Consider the following 25,666-nt stretch of genomic DNA (forward strand, 5'->3'; position numbering starts at 1 on the left):
GCCTGAAACCACCAGAAGCTGGCGAAGGGAGAAAATGACTTCTACACCCTCAAAACCCCCAGAGGGAGCACAAGCCCTCTCAGATTTTAGACCTCTAGTTTCTAGAACTATGAGAGAACACACCATGTTTTACAGCCACTCTTCATCTCTTGTTACCATGAAAGCATGCTTTGCATATGATTTTTTCTAGTGAAATGTTTTCCTGAAAGCAGTATCTGCTCATAGTTCTTTACTTACTTCTCTAACAAACAATTTACTGTTTTTATTCTACCCAGATTTTATTCTGCGGAAATAAAGGCTTTCCCCAGTGAAAACAATAAATGCCTTCGTCCTGTTCAAAACATATTTTATATACTAATTAAAATAAAAATGGAAACTACTTGCACTTGAAAACAAATTTCATTCCAGCATTATTATTCTGAAAACTCCCTAACATTTTAATTCAGAAAATAATTGATGTTTTATGTGCTTATGTACTTAACGCACATTTTAAAAGAAATTTTTTAAATGTATACTTAGTAAACTTAAAAATTCCATAACATACTTTTCATTGATTTACTCTTATTGAAAATTAATATTTCAGTATAATAATATAATATTGAAATTATGTTATTTCAATAAGGTGATGATGGTCAAAAAGTACAAACTTCCAGTTATAAGCTAATTCTTGGAGATGTAATATACAATATGGTGACTATATTATATATTCAGAAGTTGCTAAGAGAGTTGATTTTAAAAGTTCTTATTACAAGAAAAAGAAAATTTACAGCTACGTGTGGTGATGGATGTGAATTAGACGTATTGTGATGATCATTTGGAAATATATCAAAATACTGAATTATTATGTGGTGCACCTGAAACCGATAAAATGTTGCACGTCAATTTTATCTCCAAAAACAAAAGAGCTTACAAGACATATCCATAAGCACACTCACTCACAAGTTCCTTTCCCCACCCAAACCAAGAAAATCCTTTTTAATTGTATTTGATATTATACTAGACCTTCTCTCTTTGTCCCTCTGCATCTACCCCTCCCCCTCCTCACCCTGTTCTGAGTTCCAGTGTTGACCATAAGAACCACCCAGCATCCCACCTATACCTGTTTCAGAGGATGAGATTTGGGATTTTGGACCCAGTAATATTTGGATGAGATTTCGGATCTCACCTGTTGTGTTCCCATCGATAACACACCCTTGCCCAATGGCGGTTGGTAAAATCAGATGGTGGGAGGCCCTGGCAGATGGGAGGGCAGGAGTAGAGTGAGGTCAGAGGTTTTATGTCTTCTCTCTCCTGCAGTGCTTATAGGTTGGCTCGCAGTGGATGGGCTCCTCGGCCTAGGCTTACAGGACTTGGCTGGTCGGAAGATCCCTTACCCATAGCTACACCTTTTGCCACCTGGCTGTCTGCCCTTTTCCCCCTCCACGTCTTGCGTGGTGGAAATGCATCCCTTCATGAGACTCTGGTGCCTCCCATCATTGATTCAGTCTCTTAACTTGTCCATACCTCTATAAATCTTCTTTTAAATAAACTCTTTTCAGTCACCCCTTTGAGTGTGCTGTCTTCTGCCAGACCCTCACTGCAGCAGCTACCCCACTGATTGCCTCCATCTCACATCCAGAATAATTTCTCCCCAGATATAAAAGCATTCCAGGTTTGCACCAAAAAATTCCAGTTTGAAAGAATTACAACTGGCTATGACTGGTATGGGATATTTTCTCCATGAACAAAAATAAACAGTGGTAGCCCGGGATGATTTCATTCCTCTCAGACACCTCTGAAACAACTGACTCCTATCATGGGATGATTTTGATTCCAAAATACCTGTCATCACCATCACCAACACACTCGGGGAAGGCGAGGCTACAGCCGAAAAGCATGATATGTTGATAGCAGCTGAGGCGATGGAGGTACATGAAGAACTTGAGGAACTTCTCCACTTCCATGTTTTTGACAATCGAGAAGAAGGGTGTTAGCGTGGTTTGGTAGGGCAGCATCTGACACTGACTGTGGGTGATGTTCACACAGGCACCTGGGAAGTCAAGATAATTTCAGTTAGAAGCAGATACATCAGAATTATATGTTTACAGACTCATTCAATATAACAGACTGACATGTTCATAAGATAAAGTATTCTGTAAGAGTGCTTATAGATATAAAATCTGATACACACAGACGTACAAATAAGTGTGTGTGTGTCTGTGCTTATGACAATGAAATAAAGCTACTAATACTTACAAAGGAATAATATCTGTGTCCTGAGCAAATATAGAGAAAAATACACTCTCATACTTGGCTGATGGGCACATAAGTTAGCAAATACTATTTTGGATCGCAGCTAGGCAAAACAATGATCAATTGATAGATATCGATCTATCTATCTATATATCTATATAACATTGCCCTGCCTAGGTAATAAAAGTAATAAATCTAAATATATATATGTGTGTGTGTGTGTGTGTGTGTGTGTGTGTGTAACCTAGGCAGGGTAATGTTATATACATATATACATATATATATATATATATATATATATTTGCTTCAAATGCATATCCTTTTGCACTGTAAAATTTCTAAAAATATCCTAAGAAAATAATCATGATTGTGAATATGGATTTATTTACAGGGATCATCATCTCCACACAGTTTATGGATTTGAAAAGATACAAATCACCTAAACATTCACTGATAGGAATTGGTTTCAAATACTTTGAAACTCAAACAAAATACTTAGCTGTATGAGAGAGGTTTTAGAAGATAATTCAGTCACATAGAATGGTGCTTGTAATAAATAAAAATAGCAAGTCACAAAACAATTTGTATACCAGGATTCTGTTTTTAAAAATACATGATTATACAAAGGTTTCCAATTTTGTCCATGCCAACAGTTCAGGGTCAGTCAGAGCCTCCAATTTCTTTTCATTTTTTTTAGGGGAAAAAAAGATTTTTTTTTCATTATTATGTTATGTTAGTTACCATATAGTATATCATTAGTTTTTGAGGTAGTGTTCCATGATTCATTGATTGCATATAATACCGAGTGCTCCATGCAATACGTGCCCTCCTTAATGCCCATCACCAGGCTAACACAGCCCTCACCCCACTCCTCTCTAAAACCCTCAGCTGGTTTCCTGGAGTCCATAGTCTCTCATGGTTCATCAACCCCCCCATCTCTCCCCCTTCATTTTTCCCTTCCTTCTCCTAATGTCCTCCATGCTATTCCTTATACTCCACAAACAAGTGAAACCATATGATAATTGACTTTCTCTGCTTGACTTACTTCACTCAGCATGATCTCCTCCAGTCCCATTCATGTTGATGCAAAAGTTGGGTATTCACCCTTTCTGATGGCTGAGTAATATTCCGTTGTATATCTGGACCACATCTTCTTTATCCATTTATCTGTCGAAGGGCATCTCGGTTCTTTCCACAGTTTGGCTATTGTAGACATTGCTGCTGTGAACATTGGAGTGCATGTGGCCCTTCTTTCCACTACATCTGTATCTTTGGGGTAAATATCCTGTAGTGCAATTGCTGGGTCATAGGGTAGCTCTATTTTTAATTTATTGAGGCATCACCACATTCTTTTCAAAGTGGCTGTACCAACTTGCATTCCCACCAACAATGTAAGAGTGTTCCCCTTTCTCCACATCCTCTCTAACACTTGTTGTTTACTCTCTTGTCAATTTTTGTCATTCTAACTGGTGTAAGGTGGTATTTCAATGTAGTTTTGATTTGAATTTCCATGATGGCTAACAATGGTGAACATTTTTCCATGTGAGTGTTGGCCATTTGTATATCTTCTTTTGAGAAGTGTCTGTTCGTGTCTTCTACCTATTGATTGACTTATTTGTTTTGGGAGGGGTTTGAGTTTGAGAAGTTCTTTATAGATCTTGGATATCAGCCCTTTGTCGTGTCATTTGTAAATATCTTCTTCCATTCCTCTTTGGGAATTTTGGGTTGCCTCTTTGTTTTGTTGACCGTTTCTTTTGCTGTGCAGAAGCTTTTGATCTTGAAGTCCCAAAAGTTCATTTTCACTTTTGTTTCCCTTGCCTTTGGAAACGTGTCTTCAAAGATGTTGCTGTGGCTGATGTCGAAGAGGTTACTAAGTTCTCCTCTAGGATTTTGATGGATTCCTGTCTCACACTGAAGTCTTTCATTCATTTAGAGTTTATCTTTGTGTATGGTATAAGAGAATGGTCATGTTTCATTCTTCTGTATATAGCTGTCCAATTTTTCCAGCACTATTTATTGAAGAGACTATCTTTTTTCCACTGGATATTATTTCCTGCTTTGTCAAAGGTTATCTGACCATAGAGTTGAGGGTCCATATCTGGGCTCTCTATTCTGTTCCATTGGTCTATGTGTCTGTTTTTGTGCCAGTACTATGCTGTCTTGGTGATCACAGCTTTGTAATAGAGTTTGAAATCAGGCAATGTGATACCCCCAGCTTTTTCTTTTCAACATTTCCTTGGTGATTTGAGGTCTTTCTGGTTCCATACAAATTTTAGGATTGTTTATTCCAGCATTTTGAAAAAGCTGTTGATATTTTGATCAGGATGGTATTGAAAATACAGATTGCTCTAGGCAGCATAGACATTTTAACAGTGTTTATTCTTCCGATCCATGACCATGGAATGTTTTTCCACCTTTTTGTGTCTTCTTCAATTTCTTTAGTGAGTGTTCTGTAGTTCCTAGAGTATAGATCCTTTACCTATTTCATTAGGTTTATTCCCAGGTATCTTATGGTTTTTGTTGCTGTTGCAAATAGATTCTCTAATTTCTCTTTCTACAGTTAAACCACTAGTGTATAAGAAAGCAACTGAATTCTGGTCATTGATTTTGTATCCTGCCACATTAACAAATTGCTATATTAGTTTTAGTAATTTGGGAGTGGAGACTTTTGGGTTTTCCACATAAAGTTTCATGTCATTTGCAAAGAGAGTGACTTTTTCTTTGCTAATTTGAATACCTTTTATTTCTTTTTGTTGTCTGATTGCTGTTGCTAGGAATTCTAGTACTATTTTGAATAGTAATGGTGAGAGTGGGCATCCTTGTGATATTTCCGATCTTAAGGAAAATGCTCTCGGCTTTTCCCCATTGGGAATGATATTTGCTGTGGGTTTTTTATAGCTGGATTTTATGAAATTGAGAAATGTTCCCTCTATCCCTGTACTCTGTATACAAAGTTTTAATCAGGAAAGGATGCTGTATTTTGTTAAATTCTTTTTCTGCATCAAATGAGAGGACCATGTGGTTCTTGTCTCTTCTCTATGTGTTCTATCACATTGATTGATTGATTTGCGAATGTTGAACCACCCTTGCATCCCAGGGATAACTCCCACCTGCTCATGGTGGACCATCTTTTAATGTACTGTTGGATCCTATTAGCTAGGATCTTGTTGAGAATTTTGGCATCCATCTGATGGCATTCATCAGGGATATTGGTCTGAAATTCTCCTTTTTGGTGGGATCTTTGCCTGGTTTGGGGATCGAGGTAATGTGGGCCTCATATAATGAGTCTGGAAGTTTTCCTTCTGTTTCTATTTTTTGAAATGGCTTCAGGAGAATAAGTATTATTTCTTCTTTGAACATTTGGTAGAATTCCCCAGGGAATCTATCAGGTCCCAGACTCTTGATTTTTGGGGAGGTTTTTGCTCACTGCTTCAATCTCATTACTGGTTATTGGTCTATTCAAGTTGTCAAGTTCTTCCTATTTCACTCTTGGTGGCTTATAGGTTTCTAGGAATGCATCCATTTCTTCCAGATTTCTTAATTTATTGGTGTATAGTTGTTGATAATAATTTAGGATAATTGTTTGTTTCCTTGGTGTTAGTCAAGATCTCTCCCCTTTCATTCATAATTTTATTAATTTAGGTATTTTCTTTCTATAGATTGTCTCTATAAATTTCTGTTCTATAACACTCATGGGGTCTTTCTCCTTTTATAGAACCCCCCTTAATATTTCTATCTTAATATTTCCTTCTTGTGGCTTAGTGGTCACATATTCTTCTGGTATCTACAGGAAGCTCTTTATCTCTCCATCCATTCTGAATGTCATCCTTGCTGGATAAAGAATTCTTGGTTGCATGTTCTTCTCATTTTGTACCCTGAATACATCTTGCCAGCACTTTCTGGCTTGCCAGGTTTCTGTGGACAGGTCTGATGTTATTCTGATGTTCGTCCCTAACTGTCCTTAAGATGATTTCCTTGGTTCCAAGATTCATGAGTTTTACTATTACATGCCAGGGCATTGGTCTATTCTCCTTGATCTTGGGAGGGGTCCTCTCTGCCTCTAGGATACAAATGCTTGTTTCATTCTCCAGATTAGGGAAGTTCTTGACTATGATGTCCTTGAATATATCTTCTAGTCCTCTCTCTCCACCCCCTCAGTGATACCAATTATTCTAACATTGGAATGATTTATGGTGTCATTTATTTCTCTAATTCTGTTTTCATAGATTTTAAGCTGTTTATTCCAGGCCTCCTCCTGCTCCTTCTTTTCTATCAGTTTGTCTTCTAGATCACTAATTCATTCTTCTGCCTCATTTACCCTAGCTGTTAGAGTATCTAGATTAGATTGGATCTCATTGATAGCATTTTTAAGTTTAAGTTTAAGTGTCATTTCTGCCCTTAGAAAATCTATATTGCCATTAATGGTTTTCTCCATCCTAGCTATTGTCTTTGTAACTGTTACCCTGAAGTCTGTTTCCAACATCTTGCTTATATCTATATCCATGAATTCCATGGCAGAGATCATGGTCTCTGAGTCCTTCCTATGCTGGGAGCTCCTCCTTTTAGTCATTCTGTTGAGGGGTGGTTGAGGGAATATACAGAGTCCAAATTATTGACCACAACCCAAGCAAGATGCACCTATTATTTTTTTAAGATTTTATTTATTTTTTTGACAGACAGAGATCACAAGTAGGCAGAGAGAGAGGAGGAAGCAGGCTCCTCACTGAGCAGAGAGCTGATGCAGGACTCAATCCCAGGACCCTAAGATCATGACCTGAGCCAAAGGCAGAGGCTTTAACCCACTGAGCCATCCAGGTGCCCCAAGATGCACCTATCTTATAGGGACCTGAGGGTTGTCGGCCACTTGTTCTTCCAGCCTGTCTTCTGGGAGAGGGGCCTGCTGCACTATTAGTCAGGCAACCTGTTTGGGCAGTTGCCCAGCCCTCTGTGGGAGGAAATGGGCTCAGTGAAAACCAGTTTTGGGGAGCTTTTATTCTCTGGTGGCTTTCTGTGTCTCTTCCAAGAGTCAGAGCAGAAGTTATCATATCCAAACCTCTCAGAACAGAGGGAATCACAGTCTGTTCTTCAGTAAGCCCTCCAGGCCACACTGATGCTGTTTTTGTCTGTGCTGCTAAAAAACTGCAGTGTCCTGGGTTGTGCGCCTCACGGCAGCACTCCCAGCCCTCACTTTTGGGTCCAGGCACATCTTTGCCCTTTGTGCTTCTAAAGCCACCTGCTGCCCCCAGTTCACACATGCACTCCCGCAGCTCCAGGTTTCAGGCTAGGGTGTTACCCTAAAGTCCTTTCCCTGCCCCTACTGGTCTGTGAGTCTGTGCCCAGTCCCAGCAGGGGAGGATTTTGCACTCCTGCAGCACAGGATCCCGGAGCCTCCCACCCTCTTCTGTTTATCTTCCAATATCTGCCCACAGAATCATGGCTCCCCACTCCATGGGGAGTTGATCTCGAGACCAACCACCAGAGATATTCTGTTTATAGAGATCCAGATACATCTTGTTATATCACAGGCTGATTTCATGGGTGTTCAGAATGGTCAGGTAGATATCCAGCTCAATTCAGGGGACCGATTGAAATACGGTCCCCTACTCCTCTGCTATCTTTTTTTCAGGCCTCCAGGATCCAAGAACCTCCAGTTTCATTCTGTTTCATAGTTGACTCTTCTCCCAGGCACTACCACCTCTGCAGCCTCTCTTTTTCCTTCATTCCCTACATTTGAATGGTGGTTGTCATATAAATCAAAATAGTAATATGAGTGTAGGTAGGGGGATTTTAGGAGGCTATTCTATTTTTATTTCTTTAATTCTGTATTCTCTTACTGGTTTGTATAAAGATTTATTACTTTTGCTTTAAGAAGGAGATAGTTAGGGGCACCTGGATGGCTCAGTCAGTTAAGCATCTACCTTCAGCTCACGTCATGATCCTGGAGTCCCAGGATTGAACCCCACATTGGGGGGGGCTGCTCAGCAGGGAGTCCTGATCCTCCCTCTGCCCCTCCCCCTACTCATGCTGTCTCTCTCTCTCTTTCCTACTCTCTCTCCCTCTCAGATAAATAAATAAAATATTTTTTAAAAAAGGAGATAATTAAAACTTTGGTTATTTATTTATTTTTTTAAATTTTTATAAACATATATTTTTATCCCCAGGGGTACAGGTCTATGAATCGCCAGGTTTACACACTTCACAGCACTCACCATAGCACATACCCTCCCCAATGTCCATAACCCCACCACCCTCTTCCAACCCCCCTCCCCCCAGCAACCCTCAGTTTGTTTTGTGAGATTAAGAGTCACTTATGGTAGGAGAAAAATAAATGAAACAAGATGGGATTGGGAGGGAGACAAACTTTGGTTATTTTTTAAGTAAGCTACTAGTTGAACACAGTCTTTAGGTTTTGGAAATGCAGTAAAAGTATTAATTCTAATTGTGTTGAAAGGGGGTGAAAAGCAAGAAGGGAGAGGAGCCCAGTAAGAAAGGAAACATCTCCTCTGATAACTATATAATTCCAAAAGAAATAAAAAGAAAAACCTCTCCAAACCTGAGGCTGATTTCATTTTAATAAAAACAGTGTTAAAAAAATAAGGCTGCATCTCTGATAAAATAGCCAAACTAACCCTTTGATCTGTAATATAACCTATCAGAGGATTCCCAGCCTCCTCTTCTGCTTTCTTCACAGAGGTCACCTCAGACTACTTCTGATCCTCTCACTTCCTTCCCTGGTCTCCTAAGTGCACTTCCTAATCTCACTTCTCTGTTTTCAAACCTCTCTGAAAACTTCCCAAACTCTGTAGGAAGTCTTTCCCCCAAATGACCAGATTGTAGCCATTAGCTCAGTCTCATACTTTGTGAAAAGACACATTTTGCCATTGTTTTTATTATCTAAGCCAAAGTGTGCTGAGCTCAGTGGGGCAGCTCAAAACACTTTCCACTTTCAAAGGCAACCAATGACATGTGGAATTTCTCTGCATGCTGGACCCTAGGATAGACTCAGTAAAGAATTTAAGGGCATAAGTCTTTTTTGGACCTCCTCAAGATACTCCTCAAGATACAAAATGGCAAAAAAAGGAATTGGAGAGGAAGAAAATCCCAGTTAAAATACTCAGACCAAACCTAAATAGACACAGAGACACATGAATTCAGCCTCACGTGAAAGCTAAGGTGGGGGGGTTTGTACAAGTTTCATGAATATGACAGTCAAGTCATTCAGGGAGGGAGGTTAAAACTCATTAAAAGTGTGGGAGAGGAGCACAGGCAGACAGCAAACTTCAAAATGACTAATTGTATGTACTGTGCTACAAGAAGAGATGCTTACTTAAAAGAGCTGAGAGTAAGAGTTGTACTCCATCAAAAATATGAAATCATCTCTGGAAAATTCAATCTCAGGAAAGCATTTATTGAAAACTAGCCTGTGCCAGATACCAAAACAGGTACTCAGAGGCTCTTATTTGCAATTATCTCATTTTCACAACCTGCTAAAGTGATACTGCCTCTATATTATACATGAGGCAACTCAATTTTAGAAAGTCTAAGACATCTGCCCAGCTATGCAGAGCCTTTCTACGGAAAAATCCAGATCTTCAAACCTATGTGTTCTGAGTAACTTCTATTTAGAGCCACCCTAGGCTAACACAAAAGGGGGTATTATGTTAAAACAGATCTTAAAGAAGATCATTCCTAACGGCCCATGAAAGGAAAAGATTATGATTATTGAAAATTATGTAATTATATGTCACAAGGTATGAATTTATATCCATAGATAACACACCCTTGTATAGTGACCACAGGCTATCATTTATTTCATATTACATGATTTTCTATAAGGTTCACAGCTTGGGAGTTTATATACTTGAGGATAAACTATATTTGAAGTGATGAGATGACCAAAAGGCTAATTCACCCCCTACCCCCATTCAGTAGCCAAAGAAACCACTGAATACTGAGAAATCATTTGAAAAACACAAGATAGTAAGGTAACTCATATTTGGCGTGCTAGTCTATGTTCATGGCAATGTGCGCTGCACAAAAGAAAAAAAGATATTTCTGTCTCACGGGACAGCGGAAGTTCCCATTCCCATAAGTATACCATCCATCGTGCTCCTACGTCCCTCAATAATCCTGTTTTATTTTCATTATAGTGTCAGGACTGCCTCATACAATCTTGTCTTCCATCTGTTTGTTTATTTATTTACTTATTTCTTATTTATTTACTTACTTCCAGTATTCATCTATGTCACTAGAAATAACATCACTGGGATACCAAACAGTAGACACTCAATAGTTATTCATGGCATGAATGAGAAGATTACATGGAACAGAGTCTTCCACTAAGTTTTCTTATTCAACAAGATAGATATAGATATGAATAAGCCAGCATATCTGAGACTCAAAGGGACTAAGGCTGATGGCTATTATTGCAACTATCGTTTTTAATTATCTGTTCCCTAGAACTTACCATGGCTCACTGAGTCATCCTACCCTATTCCTTCCATCAGACTCATTCCTATGTTGGACTCCCCTCTGGACTATAGTGCAGCAGTTGAAAGTAAATGAGGAGGGGTTGCCCTCCCTATCCACTGTATCAACAGTGTTGATATCATCAGCAAGAAAAATAGATATTTCAGAGAAGATAGGGTAAGATAAGTTTATAACCAAAGCCTAAATAAATTATGTTTCTATTCTCTTAATATAAAATGTATTTTAAACTTCATTTCCACTTATTTTTTTATCTTAAAACAATTAAAATAAGAAAATAGATAAAAGATCTTTGAGTACCTTCTAGGCTGGATTTCCTAGGTACGTTATACACAGCACTTTCTTTAACCTTCCTATAATCCTATGAGAATGATTTTTTATTCCCCTTTTATAGATGATAAGACAGATTCAGTGAGGTTGAGAAAGATTTGAGGTTACAATGTTAAGCTGTAGAGTTGAAATTTAAACCAGGTCTTTCTGATCCCATAACCTATTCCTTTCCTGTGTATGATTCTGCCAAAGATACTGTCCCATTTGAAACCCTGTAAATTTTACTTCATTCATTGTAGAATATTTTGACGAATCTCCTTGGATTTAGCAATAGAGCTGCTTCTCCAAGATTGGCAAAAATTAAACTTTCTCAAAGAAAACAGTGAATCTGCTATTAAAATTGGTTTACTATCCTTACTGTGAGTCCATTTGGATTGGGAATGCTTAGTATCTTATCTATTTCTGGCTGTACCTGAAAGTCAGCACAGGTCAGAACTACATCAGCAGAATGGAATAATGAAAGCCATTCTCTATTCTAGATAACTTACACGGAAAGTTACATTTTGTCCCAATGATTTCTGGGACAAACCAATTTGAAAGGACTTTGTGCACTTAGGGAGATCCATAAGAAGGTTCCAGAAAGATAAGAAGGAACACAAAGTTAAAGACAGGGAATCTCTGTGAGTATCTGGTCTTCTTAAGTAACTCTGTAAACATCTTTGAATACAAACATGGAAACTATTTTATTTCTCATAAGAGAAAATCAATGAGACAAAGTAAAACACATGAGTCAATTGTGGCATTTGTAAAAAAGCCTTTACAGACATATTCAAGGACACAGGTAACCCAAGGTCTTGCCAGTTTATGCACAGGCAAAAAATATGAGTGCCTAGTTAGTACAACACTGTATAAATTATCAAAGATAAGTAAGACCTAGCTAATCCTACCAGGAGATGCATGAGGACTGGGGTTTAATATTTTCTATACAATTACACATATTCCAGACTTAACATTTTCAATACAACTCAAGTCTCTTGGGAAAGTCTTTGCCAAATTTTAAGTTTTGATATCTACATATACCTATTACTGGGTCATTCTCTCATATCATTCATATACACACATTCATACTACTTGATTCTAAGTTATTTGAATGGTAGCTAAGAGCACACAACCTGTTGTTATTTATTCATCCAACAAATATCTACTATGGCAACACTGTAACACAGTGAGGGGTCAATATTTCATTGTAAATTAATCATTTGCAGTCCATAGAACAAAGTAAGTTGTAACATTTTAGCTGTCACATCTTTATTTGTCAGTCATTTTTCATTAAGTTTTAAAGAACTACATCTTGGGGTGCCTGGGTGGCTCAGTTGGTTAAGCGTCTACCTTCAGCTCAGGTCACGATGTTGGGGCCCTGGGATTGAGCACTGCATTGGGCTTCCTGCTCAGCAGGGAGTCTGCTTCTCCCTCTCCCTCTGCCCCTGCTCATGTTCTCTCTGTCTCTGTCTCTCTGTCTCTCTCAAATAAATAAATAAAAACTTTAAAAAATTGTTAAGTTCTTCTTAGTTTTATGCTCAGTATCAGCTCCCCCATCCCTAAATGGAATAGCAGCCTTGAAGTTTCAGAGGCCTCTCCCTATCCCTAGCTCTAGGCATGAGTCCTGATGAGGCCAATGACAATTATTTCATGACATTGCTTGACACTGTACTGTATTCAAGGGCAAATAAGAGACTGAAGTTGGTCCTCTCTCAGTAAAACCCAGGAAAAGAATGGAGAACATAATTTGGGACACCCAGGGTAAATTGCAAATATAGAGCCCCTTCTTCAAAAACTATTTTATATTATTTATATATATTTATATATAATATATATTATTTATATATATTATTTATAATATTTATAAATATTTATTTATATTATCATTCATAATTTCAACAAAGTGACAGCAAAGCATTAGACAACATGTGGAGTCCTATGCTTAGAACTCTGTGGAGCTCTACAGATAGGCATGGTTATGTAGCCAGCAAATGATTAAAAAAGGAATCCTCTCTCCAGATAACTCTAACTTTCCATATAGGGTTTTTTGAGCAACAGTCCCAGGATTTCTCTATAATATTAGGTAAGAACTAAAGATGATCAGTTTAAGAGCTATTGAGGGCTCCGATTTGGAGAACTTCTGTCTTTTTATAAGATTTTAAGGTGTCTGAGATAGAGATATCCAAATACACAAGCATCTCTGGCTTTGTCCACCCATTTAAATGTCATATAAAAGTCGTGCCTCTTCTTAGGAAACCAGATCCATCTACAAACTGCATTTCAGCTCCAGTTTGGAGAGTCCCACATCTCTACAGGGAAGCTACCCACACAGGATTGGTAAGGAGGCCATGACCTCACCTTGTAAGTAGACACTTTCGTCCCAAGTTTAGCTTAGGAGACAAAACATGGGCTGATTGTAGTTTTCCAACTATTCTGCTGAAATGTTTCCTGATTTATACCTGCTTCTAAATTATAGCACACATAATAAGGCCAACCAACCTGAGTCAGTCATTTTGAATTCTTGATACATAGGGAGTTTCCTAAGAAAATATTAATGGCTATACTGTATCTCTACTCTGGATAGATTCAACGAATTTGGTCAAACTGTAACTGAAGACATTTGTTGAACATCAAGAAAAGTGTTTCTTCTTTATCTAGAAGATATTAACGGGAAATTTTAGAATACTTCTACTCAATACCAACTCTGGCAGATAACGTCAATCTGCTTGTAAGACAACCAAAAAAAGTACTGTGTGTAAAAGCTGGCCTTGGAAAAAATGTAAATGCTGAAACCTCTCTACTTTTTGCCTCTCTCACGATATCGTGAAAATGGAAAGAAGTAACTGGAGTAGAGGGCTCTGGGGTAATAAAGCTAATACAGAGAAACACAGGAAGCTTAAACATGTAAATGCATGAATACAGTTGAAATAGCAAAGAAGCAGAGTTGAAATTAGTGAGACTGGCACAGATTCAAAAGGGCATGTATAAAGCAAAACTAGAGAGGCATAGATCAGAATGGCGCAATGGAACCATGGAGTTACCCAACACAAAAAACCCAAGAGGGGAATGTCAATTCAATTTTGTTTCTAGAGACACTGTAATTTTTCCTGTAATTGAAAAATGTTGGAATATGAATTTTAATAATAATGAACTAAATATTTAATATAGGGTTAACATATTGTTGTATAAAGCCTTTGCTTTCTCTGGGTGATTTCTTAAAACTATGAAAGAGTATTTTAATTAAAAACTAGCTAATATCAAAATTCCTTTGTTCAATTACAGGAGCAAGTTTAAACTCTACTAGAAGAGGCCCTAGGAGAAAAATGCTTTAAGAAGGATCCTGACAAAATGGATAAAATATTGATAAGCTGGGAGAGGGCACATTGAGTTTCATTGTACAGAAATAGTATCTTTCAATCACACACTACCTTGTGTGTGATTGAAAATTTCTGTGTAAAATGATTTATTTAAAGAATGAATTCCAAAATATTACAAAATAAATAAACTGAGAGCCCACCCATGATAAACATTCAGAAATATTTTGTAAAATAAAACAAACTTCTTCTACATGAACAGCTGAACTATCCATAAAATAAAAGTAAACCTGAAGAGTCCAGAAATGCAACAGCAAACTGAAAACAAGAGCAGTGAGTACATGAGATGACATCACAGGAATGAATAGCATATGAATGAATATCCATGAGCTGATACTGTAATGGCCTTGTCTTGGAGGAAGTTATCTTCTCAATAAGGAAATAAAGCCTTGAGTCCACAAGAAACCCAAGTAGGAAACAAGACCCCCACAAAAGACAGGGACCCAACTAGCTCAGGCAAATGAAGAGGGCGCTGATCTGACTCTGCCTAGATTCTGATTTGAAAAACAAACAAACAAACAAACAAACAAACAAACAAAAACTTTCTTTGGCACCTTGTACCAGAGCCCTAGCCCTCCCAAGGGCTTGAATTTATAATTACACATGCGATCTAAGAATCACACAAGCCAAATATTAACATAAAAATTGTCCCCCAGACAGAGATACCTTGGGGTGCCTGGTCAAACCAAACACAGAATTGTCCTAGAGTGACATGCTCTGAATCCAAGGAAGTTTATAATCTAAACTCAAAAAATAAACAGGAACCCAATCCATTAAGAGAAAGAATAATAAATCATTGGTCATAACAAACAGCAGTATTAAAAGTCTGAGAACTTCAAACAACTGAAGGTTGTCTAGAGGCTACTAAACAAGTATGAGTGAAACAACTAAAGACAAAAATCTAGTCATTTGAATGACATACTATAAATTGAAAAACTGGAAGATTTGAAAAAAAACCAAACAGAAGCTCTAGAAATAAAAAATATATATTGACACTAAACTTTAAAACTCAGTGAATAAAATAGATGATTAGATACTGCTGAAGAGAGAACTAAACAACTAGAAGACAAATCTAAAAAATACATCAGAATTCAGCACAGAGATTAGCAGAGAATGAATGAGAATGTCCAACCTAAGAGTAATTTTGAGCTCCAGAGAGACTAGAAACATCAGGAGAGAAATTATATTCATAGGATTAACAGCTGAGAACTCTCCCAAGTTGAATCTGAATCCTCAATCTGAATCATCAGATTCAAGAAGCACATCTTCTAGACAAGAGACATAAAAAGAAATCTACACCATTTCCATTGTAGTAAAACCAGAAAAAGAAAAGCTTTTTAAAGTATCCAAAGACAAAATTCCAAAGTTTAAATGGGCATAAGGTTTCTGATCACATTGAAGAATCCAGATAAATGTGAAATAAAATTCTTAAATTGATGAGAGAAAAGAAACATGTCAGTCTAGCTAAACAATCATGCTATATTGAGGGGGAAAATGAAGATATTTTAAAACAAATCAGAACTGAAATAGTATCCACTGGGAGAACTCCAAAGGAGTAATTCAATTAAGAAGAGAATTTAACCCAGAAGGAAGAAGCAGGATGCAAGAACTAATGGTAATTGTTAAAATATATATACTTGAAATCCTTCATAATATTGAAAAGTAGTGCAAGAGTCTTCTTTGTTTAAGGGCTTCTTTAAATTGCCTTAAAATTTTAGGAGTTGAGTACCAACAGTTACAGTATTTATTTATTACTATAGAATAAAGGAGGGCACTTGTCGTGATGACTACGGGGTGATGTATAGAAGTGTTGAATCACTATATTGTATACCTGAAACATACTAACTGTATGTTAACTAATTGGAATTGAAATAAAACTTAAAAATAAATAAATATGTGCATACACGCATACATGCATTAAATACATGTATTACCAAAAACAAAACAAAACAAAACAAAACAAAAAAACCACGCAGCTCAAAGACAATAGACAAAAATTGTAATAAAAGAAAATTGAGACTATAGCACTAAAAATAGTAATTCAACCTTAAAATGTTTACAAGTAATAATTAGAAATTGAAGAGGCTTAGGATAACCACTATGAGTACATTTAAGAAGATGCATATATACGGAAATTGCAAGTCAACTAAAAAAAATAAATGTCCTTCTGAATCCAAGAACTGAGAAGTGGAAGAAAAAAGTCCTGAAAATGTTATGAAGAAAAGTTTTTCCTGAAAAGAAGGAATAAATGAGTCTGCATATGAAAAGGACAACCATATTTCATTATGATCTCAGAATGATGGACATCAACACAAACAGTTTAAGTTAATAAGCTGAGTAGAAGAAAGAATTCTTCAAGAACTTTGGCAGGAACTCGGCACCAGATGTGTTCATTGTCCCTGAGCAGTCACTTCTTTCAGGCTTTTTGGTGAACAGAGAAAACTATTATGTATTTTTAAAGAAGGAAAAGATACTGTGTTTACACAGTGTAAACACTAATGATTTCAATTCAAAATTAAGATGATTTAATTTGTTTCTGTATCTGTACCTCTTTCCTCTTATTTTGAAAATGTGGCTCCTGACATGAATATAAATACTTATTTGCTTTTCCCCTATTATGTGCAAACAATAGTTTCAAAATAACAACCTCAATATATTAATAAGCCTGCCTAATGGAAATTTGAAATGGAGTAAATGTTTAAAAATAACACTTAAAACCATAAAATTTCTAACAGAAAACAGGGGAAAAGCTTCCTGACATTGGTCTTGGCAATTAATTTTTTTTTAATAAGATACCACATAAGATAGACTAGAAATTTGCTGAGAATAAAAGTGTTCTCACCACACACACACAGAGTTAACTACATGAAGTGATGGATGTGTTAATTATCTTGATCTTGGCAATCCCGTCAAAATGCACATGTATAGCAAATCATCACATTTTATACTTTAATATATGCAAATGTTTGTCAATTTTTCCTCAATAAAGCTGGGAGGAAAGAAAGACTACTTGTTGAGTTTAAACTTCCTTGGCAATTCTTTTGGTGCTTAGAGTACATCTACTAGGGAGGTATAATAAAAATATTCTAAGTTCAGTGGAGATAATTCTTTTATTTTGGATGGTCGAGTCACTAACTTGATATACAGTTAGGATAATTCATTGCCTTATTTTCAACTTTTACTGAAATTTTTTCCCTGGAATAATTGTTTATTGAGTTATTTACCTGATTCTAAATCAAAACTACAAGAGAGATTCATCTGAAGATGTCTTATTTGAATCCTGTCACTTCCTTCCTGTCATTCTTCAGCAAAAAAACCCAAAAACAAAAACAAAAACAAAGACATTTTTATTATTTTTTGGTGTACCCTCTATTTATATTTTAAAATAAGTAAATAAATAAATTTCCCCTTCCCAATTTATCACACAAAAGGTGGCTTATTTTATACACTGTTTTGTACCTTGTAGTAGAAATCTACCAGTGTGTGGAGATCTACATCATTATCTTCCCAGATGTATCATACACTATTGCTTGGCTATCCCTTTTTTTTTTTTTTTTTAACAGTTCCCTTCTAATGGACATTTAGAATATTTCCATTCTTCTGGAATTATAAGTAATATCAAAGCACCTGGATTTTTGAGAGATACCCATTATTGGATTAAAGACATTTTCTTCCATGTTTAGTGTCAAATTTTAACCAATACTTTTGCTTCAGCAATTGAGATGATCAATAAAAGAAATCTACTTTATTAATTAGATGATGAGACATACAAATAACATGTCTAATATTAAGCCATCCTTGCATTTCCACAATAAGGCCTATTTTGTTAAAATGCAATATAATTTTAGGTATTTATGGATTTGGTTGCTAACATTTTATTTAATAGTTTTGCATTTATACGTGAGATTTGTATTAGTCTACTATAGACCGGGTGGGTGGCTTAAAGAGCAAAAATTTATTTCCTCACAGTTCTGGAGCTTGAAGTCTAAGATCAAGGTGACAGCGTGGTGGATTTCTGATGAAAGCTCTCACCTTGGGCTACAGAGGATGTCTTTTCACTGTGTGCTCACTGTGTGCTCACATGACCTCTTTTTTGCATGAGCATGGAAAGAGCAAGTTTTCTGGTGTCTCCTCTTAAAGAAAGGACACTCAATCTCATCATGATGGTCGCACTTCATGGCCTCCTCTAGCTCTAATTATTTCCCAACGTCTCCATCTCCAAATACCATCACATTGGGTATCAAAGTTTCAACATATAAGTTTTAGAGGAATACAAAGATTCAGTCCATAATATTCTACCCTTGGTACCCCAAAATTCATGTTCTTCTTACATGCAAAATATATTCATTCTATCCCCAAAGTCCTAATGTCTTAAGTCATTCCAGCGTCAACTCCAAAGTCTCAAGTCCAGAGTCTTATCTAAATATTATCTAAATCAGATGTGGGTGAGACTCAAAGCACAATGCATCCTGAGGCAAAATTCCTCCCCAGTTGTTGAACTGTGAAACCAGATAAGTTATGGCCTTCCAAAATATAATAGTGGGACAGGCAGAGGACAGACATTCCCATTCCCAAAGGGAGAAGTAGGAAATAAGGAAGGAGTGACAGTTCCCCACCTGAATATTGATGGTGCATGATGGTTCCCACACACTACTTGCTTTACTGTCTCTCAAGATTGGCTATAACATGGCCACTTGGCCAATCCCCAAACTCTAAAACAAGCAAAACTTAATTCATTTCTTTCCCATGGTAACCCTCTCATATTATTTATTTTTAAACATTTCTGTTGACTTTAAAGGATACGTAATATGGAAACACACGATGGCTTAATGGCCATCAAGTTATCATAAATCATTTTCTTAAAATGCCTATCCTCTGTCCAGTACACATTTCTAAACATAACCAAAGCAGAAACAAACTCTGTGAGTTGATTACTTAATATACAATGAAAGATTGGAAAGAAATTTCAAGGAAGGAATTGTATAATTCTAGACCTCCCACTTCCTAAGGTGATAAAATTCTCAGTAGTATCTATAAAAGCAAGGTTGGCTTTCCCATAAAATTGAAAACTACAGACTTGTTTCAAATTATCTAAGGTAATATTATAACTATGTTTTTAAATTTAATAATCATACAGTATAATCTCATTAAAAATAAAAAAATCCAGATCAAACCTTTAAACTAAATTAACTTTTATATTTATAAATAAAACTTTATTATTTGGAAAAATGATGTATTTACTATAGCTTAAATATGGGATGAATTAGCAATCTTATTTTTTAAAGAAATAAGAATTGAAATAGATCATATTTTCCTCTGTCTCTGATCCTCTCTTACAGAATTTCTCAGTTTGTTTATGTCTCAAGGCAGTTACTAGACAGTGGCTACTTAGGGACAGGATTTCTATCTGATCCACTTTTGTAGTCTACTCAGCCAAACTCCAGAGCTTGGCACCCAATAAACAGATGCTGATGAATAAATGGTGCTTTCTAGAATATCCTAAACTCTCAGAAATTAAGATGTCTCATAAAACTTGGAGGAAGACATAAACGTCTGAATGAGTTTATACCAATTAACATAATTATAAACAAGTACTGTAAGTTTTATAATTCAAACACCACATGCAAATATTATGTTAATTATGCAGAGGAGCAAAATATAAGAATAAAATATGTTAACAATAAAAGACAAGGAGTGGTTTGGATCAAATGTAAATTGATTCAAGCTTTTGGCTTACAAAATTCATTATCATATTATTTCAACTACAAGAAAGTGAAAAGGCATATTCTCCAAAGGCACAAATAACAGCAAACAGATTCCCACTGTTAGTTTTTTGCCTTCAACACAGAATTGTAGAAAAACCAAAAACCTGACAGTCAGCAAATTGAATGATTCAGGCAAAAAGAATATATACAATGCCAATTTTCTTTCAGAGCCAGAAAGTAGAGTAAATTACGCAGGTTGATTTGTTTTCTTTTTTTAACTTTTATCTGAGAATTTGGTTTTTAAAAGATCGTTTTTACCCTTCAATTGGATTAGGACTGTGTTTGCAATGTAGTATCACCATGCTACTGTTTTTTGGTTTTTGTTTGTGTTTTTTTTTCCTTTTTTCTGTATACTGATCAAGGATATTGGGCTGTTCTTCCTGAAGAAAAAAGCCATGATAATGAATCTGGAGAGGAAAATTTTGAACCATAAGCCTTTGACACAACCATTTAACACTGACTCTCATTTGCTATAATAATATGTTATAGGCACAACGCCTTTGGGGGAACATGTCACCTGTGGAATATTGCAGTATTCATTTTGGAAAGAAGGTCAGGAAGTCTTACCCAGAGATCTTTGAGAAGGCAAGACCGGGCTGTAGTCAAAGGAGAATGAACCAGTGACCAATCTATCACCCCTTTCAAAAGTCTACCTCACCAACTGATTGAGTTTGGTTTTTCTGGAAAAGAGCCCAGTACCTCCAAAGGACAGTCATCTAAAGATGAAATAAGGAGAAAGGAAAGAAGAATGGAGGGGGGAAGGAGTCTATTACTACACTTCGAATTTCCTTTCTCTGTCTCCCAAGTACTGTGCTGGCCTTTACTAGAATGCTACCGTGCTAACCAGAAAAGCATTCAACAATTACTTAAATGCTTCACTTGGTTCTTGATTAAATGTTGATTCTAGCCAGAAGCCCATGTCTGAATCTCATTAACTAATACGATTTAATACACAGAAGACGGCAACCAACTGGACTTGAACATTGGTGTCCAACAGTGAAGGCGAGCAGTAAATTTTGGAGTTGTATACTCCTAATGAAGTAGCTTGAGAGGACCTTAGACTCTCCCAGGTACAAAAAATATATACTTTTCATCTGGAGTATGTGCTCTTAATCATAATCAAAAGACCCCTAGGCATCCCTACATAGAATTTTTATTGTCTCTAAAGAACTTGGATTGCAGAAAAATAGCATTTCTATTTCCATTAACCTCCAACTGAAATTTAGAACACTTAAATTATCAATGTAGGCAACAAATGTAGAAAAAACAAATTAAAAATTATACATGATATTTTCATATCAATGTGGATCTATGGCAGACATTTCAAAATATTATTTATGCTCATCCCTGTCATAAAATTATCATTATTGACCTATGGCTAGATACCATTGTTTAATAGACACATGAGTTACTGTATCATAAATTTTTGTTTCTAATATTTTGATAACTGAATTTTAATAAAATTGCCTTCCTTTGTGATTCTGTATCATTTACTTTAAGCAGGGCAGGGGTTTGTTGGGGAAAGGGAGGGAAAAATGAAACAAGATGAGGCTGACCAGAAGGAGACAAACCATAGAGACTCAATCTCAGGAAACAAACTGAGGGTTGCTGGAGGTGTGGCGGCTGGGATGGGGTGGTTGGGTTATGGACTTGGGGAGGGTATGTGCTATGGTGAGTGCTGTGAAATGTGTAAAACTGATGATTCACAGAGCTGTACCCCTGGGGCTAATAATACTTTATATGTTAATATTTTTTAAAAGGTGGTTTCCAGGTTATTGAGATCAGGCTTACAGTAGTTATTTCTTTATTAACACACTGAAATGAAAGCATATATTGAAATTGGTATAGAGAATTCTTGGATCCTCAGAATACATCTGAGTCCCTCAGATGGAAAAGTGCCATCCAACAACAAGCAAGGAATGCTAAGGATACAATTCTTGGGCACCTTTAATACATTCACTTATCCCCATTTACACAGATGAGCACAGATGCTCACTCCAAACAGCGTAATAACCCACAGTCTGTAAGCTACAGAGGTGAGCGCATTACTCTGAGGACAGCAGAACTGACTTTTGGAAAATACAAAAGACATCCAGTGTTCTGTTGTTGGTAAGATTAGAAAATGTCAGGGAAAAAGGAGAAGGGACTTAACATGCTTTCAGATGTCTAGTTAGACTTCTTCTCCCCAAATCCCCCTTTGTAGAGTTGCCTGATGAATAGTAATCCAAGCAAAACTTCAAGACATTCTCTGATCCCCTCAGCTCCATACTCTTTGCAGAACTCACTTTCAAGCTAATAGAAATACCATGTTACAAACAGAAAACTAGGAAGAAAGAATAGCTTTAGGGTTTTTGACTGGTGTGTAAGCTTTCTACACTCAGCAAACTTTGAGCATGTGATCAGGGCACTTTTAGAGCAAAGTTTTCAGTGATAAATCTTTTTTAAAGATCTTTTATTTATTTATTTGGCAGAGAGAGATCACAAGTAGGCAGAGAGACAGGCAGAGAGAGAGGGGGAAGTAGGCTCCCTGCTGAGCAAAGAGCCTGATGCAGGGCTCCACCCCAGGATCCTGGGATCATGACCTGAGCTGAAGGCAGAGGCTTTAACCCACTGAGCCACCCAGGTGCCCTGATAAATCTTTTTTAAAAAGTGAATTAACAAGGCAGGAAACAACAAATGTTGGAAAGGATGTGGAAAAAGGGGAACCCTCCTACACTGCTGGTAGGAATGCAAGTTGGTGTAGCCATTTTGGAAAACAGTGTGGAGATTCCTTAAGAAATTAAAAATAGAGCTACTCTATGACCCAGGAATTGCACTACTAGGTATTTACCCCAAAGATACAGATGTAGTGAAAAGAAGGGCCATCTGTACCCCAATGTTCATAGCAGCAATGGCCACAATAGCCAAACTGTAGAAAGAACTGAGATGCCCTTTAACAGGAGAATGGATAAAGAAGATGTGGTCCATATATACAATGGAATATTACTCAGCCTTCAGAAAGGATGAATACCCAACTTCTATATCAACATGGACAAGACTGGAGGAGATTATGCTGAGTGAAATAAGTCAAGCAGAGAAAGTCAATTACCATTTAGTTTCACTTTTTGTAAAAGTACATTAGGAGAAGGAAGGGAAAAATGAAGTGGGAAAAATCAGAGGGAGAGACAAATCATGAGAGACTGTAGATTCTGAGAAACAAACTGAGGGTTTTAGAGGGGAGGGGAGTGGAAGATGGGTAAGCCCAGTGATGGGTCTTAAGGAGGGCACAGATTGCATGGAGCACTGGGTGTTATACATAAACAATGAATCTTGGAACCCTGCATCAAAAACTAGTGATGTATTTTATGGTGACAAACATAACACAATAATAAAAAAAAAGAAAAAGAAAATGTTAAGTATGCAAAAAAAAAAAAAAAAGTGAATGAGGGGTGCCTGGGTAGCTCAGTTGTTAATTGTCTGCTTTGGGCTCGGGTCATGATCCCAGGGTCCTGGGATCGAACCCTGCATCGGGCTCCCTGCTCAGATGCCTGCTTCTCTCACTCCTACTCCCCCTTCTTGGGTTCCCTCTCTTGCTGTGTCTTTCACTGTCAAATAAATAAATCAAATCTTTAATAAATAAATAAATAAATACAAGTGAATGAGAGGCAAGACACATTTTCATCCGATACAGAGGATTACAGAGTTGGTTACCGAAGAGCGTAACAAAATAGAACACTTGAAGCTTTTAGCACCTTACCCCACCTTTTTGTCACTTTAATTCCTGATTTCATTCTAGGTTACTTCACTGTGTACCATGTTATCTTTAACCCAAAAGCTCTTGGTTGGTCAAAGAGTTTTTTTCCTTCCCTTAATATTGAATTTATGTTTAAAGGAGAAAACAAAAAAATGAAATTACAAAACGCAACCTAGAAAAATCCCTTGCTGAAATATAACATGCAAGCTAAGAATGAACCTTCCCCTTTCCATATTACAACTGGGTTTCCAAATGCAGCTAATGAAACTCCAGAAGTAACAGATGTCACATAAAACCTGTTTTACATTTACAAAGCTCTGCCACACAGTGTAACAGGGGGGTATTCTGATTAAGAGTTTACAAACTATAGTATGCTTTGGCTTGATATTGAGGATCCTCAGGCGGAAGGGTCTTAAGGAAAGTCTACTTCCTTGTACCTTTGGCCGGAATTCTTCCCTTGGTTTCCTACCCAGGATATTTGGATAGAACAGAATGTCTGGCCACTGTATTTTTGGACTTAAGTGGACTTAAATAGCCTTCACATATGCCAGGAATTTAAAATGACATGTCAATTAGACAATCGTTTTTTTAAAAGTATAAAAGCAAATCCTCTGCTAGGTGTTAGTACTGACACAGGCATTAAAGGATGCTTTAGGTAAAACTGGTTAAATACATATCAGGTGCAGAAGTATGATCAGATATTGTTAATGAAAAGTGATAAATCAGATATCAAAATTTTGAAATGACTATATTTCATTTCTTTATTCATTCAATAAATAATTTTTCAATTTTTATTTATTTTTTAAATTTCTTTTCAGTGTTCCAGAATTCGTTGTTTATGCACCATACCCCGTGCTCCATGCAATATGTGCCCTCTGTAATACCCACCACCAGGATCACCCAAACTCCCACCCCCTGCCCCTCCAAAACCCTCAGATTGTTTTTCAGAGCCCACAGTCTCTCATGGTTCATCTCCCCCTCCCTTCTCTTCCTCATTCAAAAAATATTTCCTAGTGCAGTTGACAAAAGAAACTACTCTCCCCGAACATAAATATGCTCTGCAATTGCAAAGAATGCAATGAAATTACATAAGCAGGTATGGAATGCTTGAAGGAGCACTGGTCTAGGAGTCCCAGGATTGGAATCCCAATTTCATGCCTACTCCCTGCTAGACGAGTGATACTGTATATGTCAACTTAATGTCTCTAAGCCTTAATTCCATCACTTGAAATGGTATTGTCTGTCCTGCATACCTCATCAGTTAATTATATGTAACAATCACAGAGAAAGCATTTATTTTTTTTAAAGATTTTTATTTATTTATTTGACAGACAGAGATCACAAGTACGCAGAGAGGCAGGCAGAGAGAGATAGGGGAAAGCAGGCTTTCTGGCAAGCAGAGAGCCCAATGTGGGGCTCGATCCCAGACCTGGGGATCATGACCTGAGCTGAAGGCAGAGGCTTTAACCCACTGAGCCACCCAGATGCCCCAAGAGAGAGTATTTAAATATGCCCTCAAAACAACGAAAGCTCTATAATCACAGGTTAGCAATACTACTGAAATGTATGAAAAACTATCAAATCCCTTGTCATCAATATTTTTAGTTAATGCAGGTGGTCCATCGAGGGTCTGGGTGGTCAGATAGTAAAGCTCCATGCTAACTGTCAAGTACATTAAAGACATGGAATGACATATATCCGAAGGTTTTGACCTTTCTCCATTCAACCATTCTAATTTCACCTGGATTTCCTTTACACATCAAACT

General features: G+C 36.9%; 1 protein-coding gene across 4 annotated transcripts in view; it reads right to left on the reverse strand.

Annotated features, from left to right (window-relative positions):
* Positions 1 to 25,666, reverse strand: part of CORIN (corin, serine peptidase) — a 249,441-nt gene that overhangs the window by 171,456 nt on the left and 52,319 nt on the right. For all 4 annotated transcript variants that reach the window (XM_032334231.1, XM_032334230.1, XM_032334229.1 and 1 more), the window contains one exon: positions 1,822 to 2,029. In XM_032334231.1, the coding sequence (XP_032190122.1) occupies positions 1,822 to 2,029 (208 nt within the window). The remainder of the gene's footprint in view (positions 1 to 1,821; positions 2,030 to 25,666) is intronic.

This window comes from Mustela erminea, chromosome 2 (assembly GCF_009829155.1).
Source record: "Mustela erminea isolate mMusErm1 chromosome 2, mMusErm1.Pri, whole genome shotgun sequence".
In the NCBI taxonomy this organism is placed as follows: domain Eukaryota; kingdom Metazoa; phylum Chordata; class Mammalia; order Carnivora; family Mustelidae; genus Mustela; species Mustela erminea.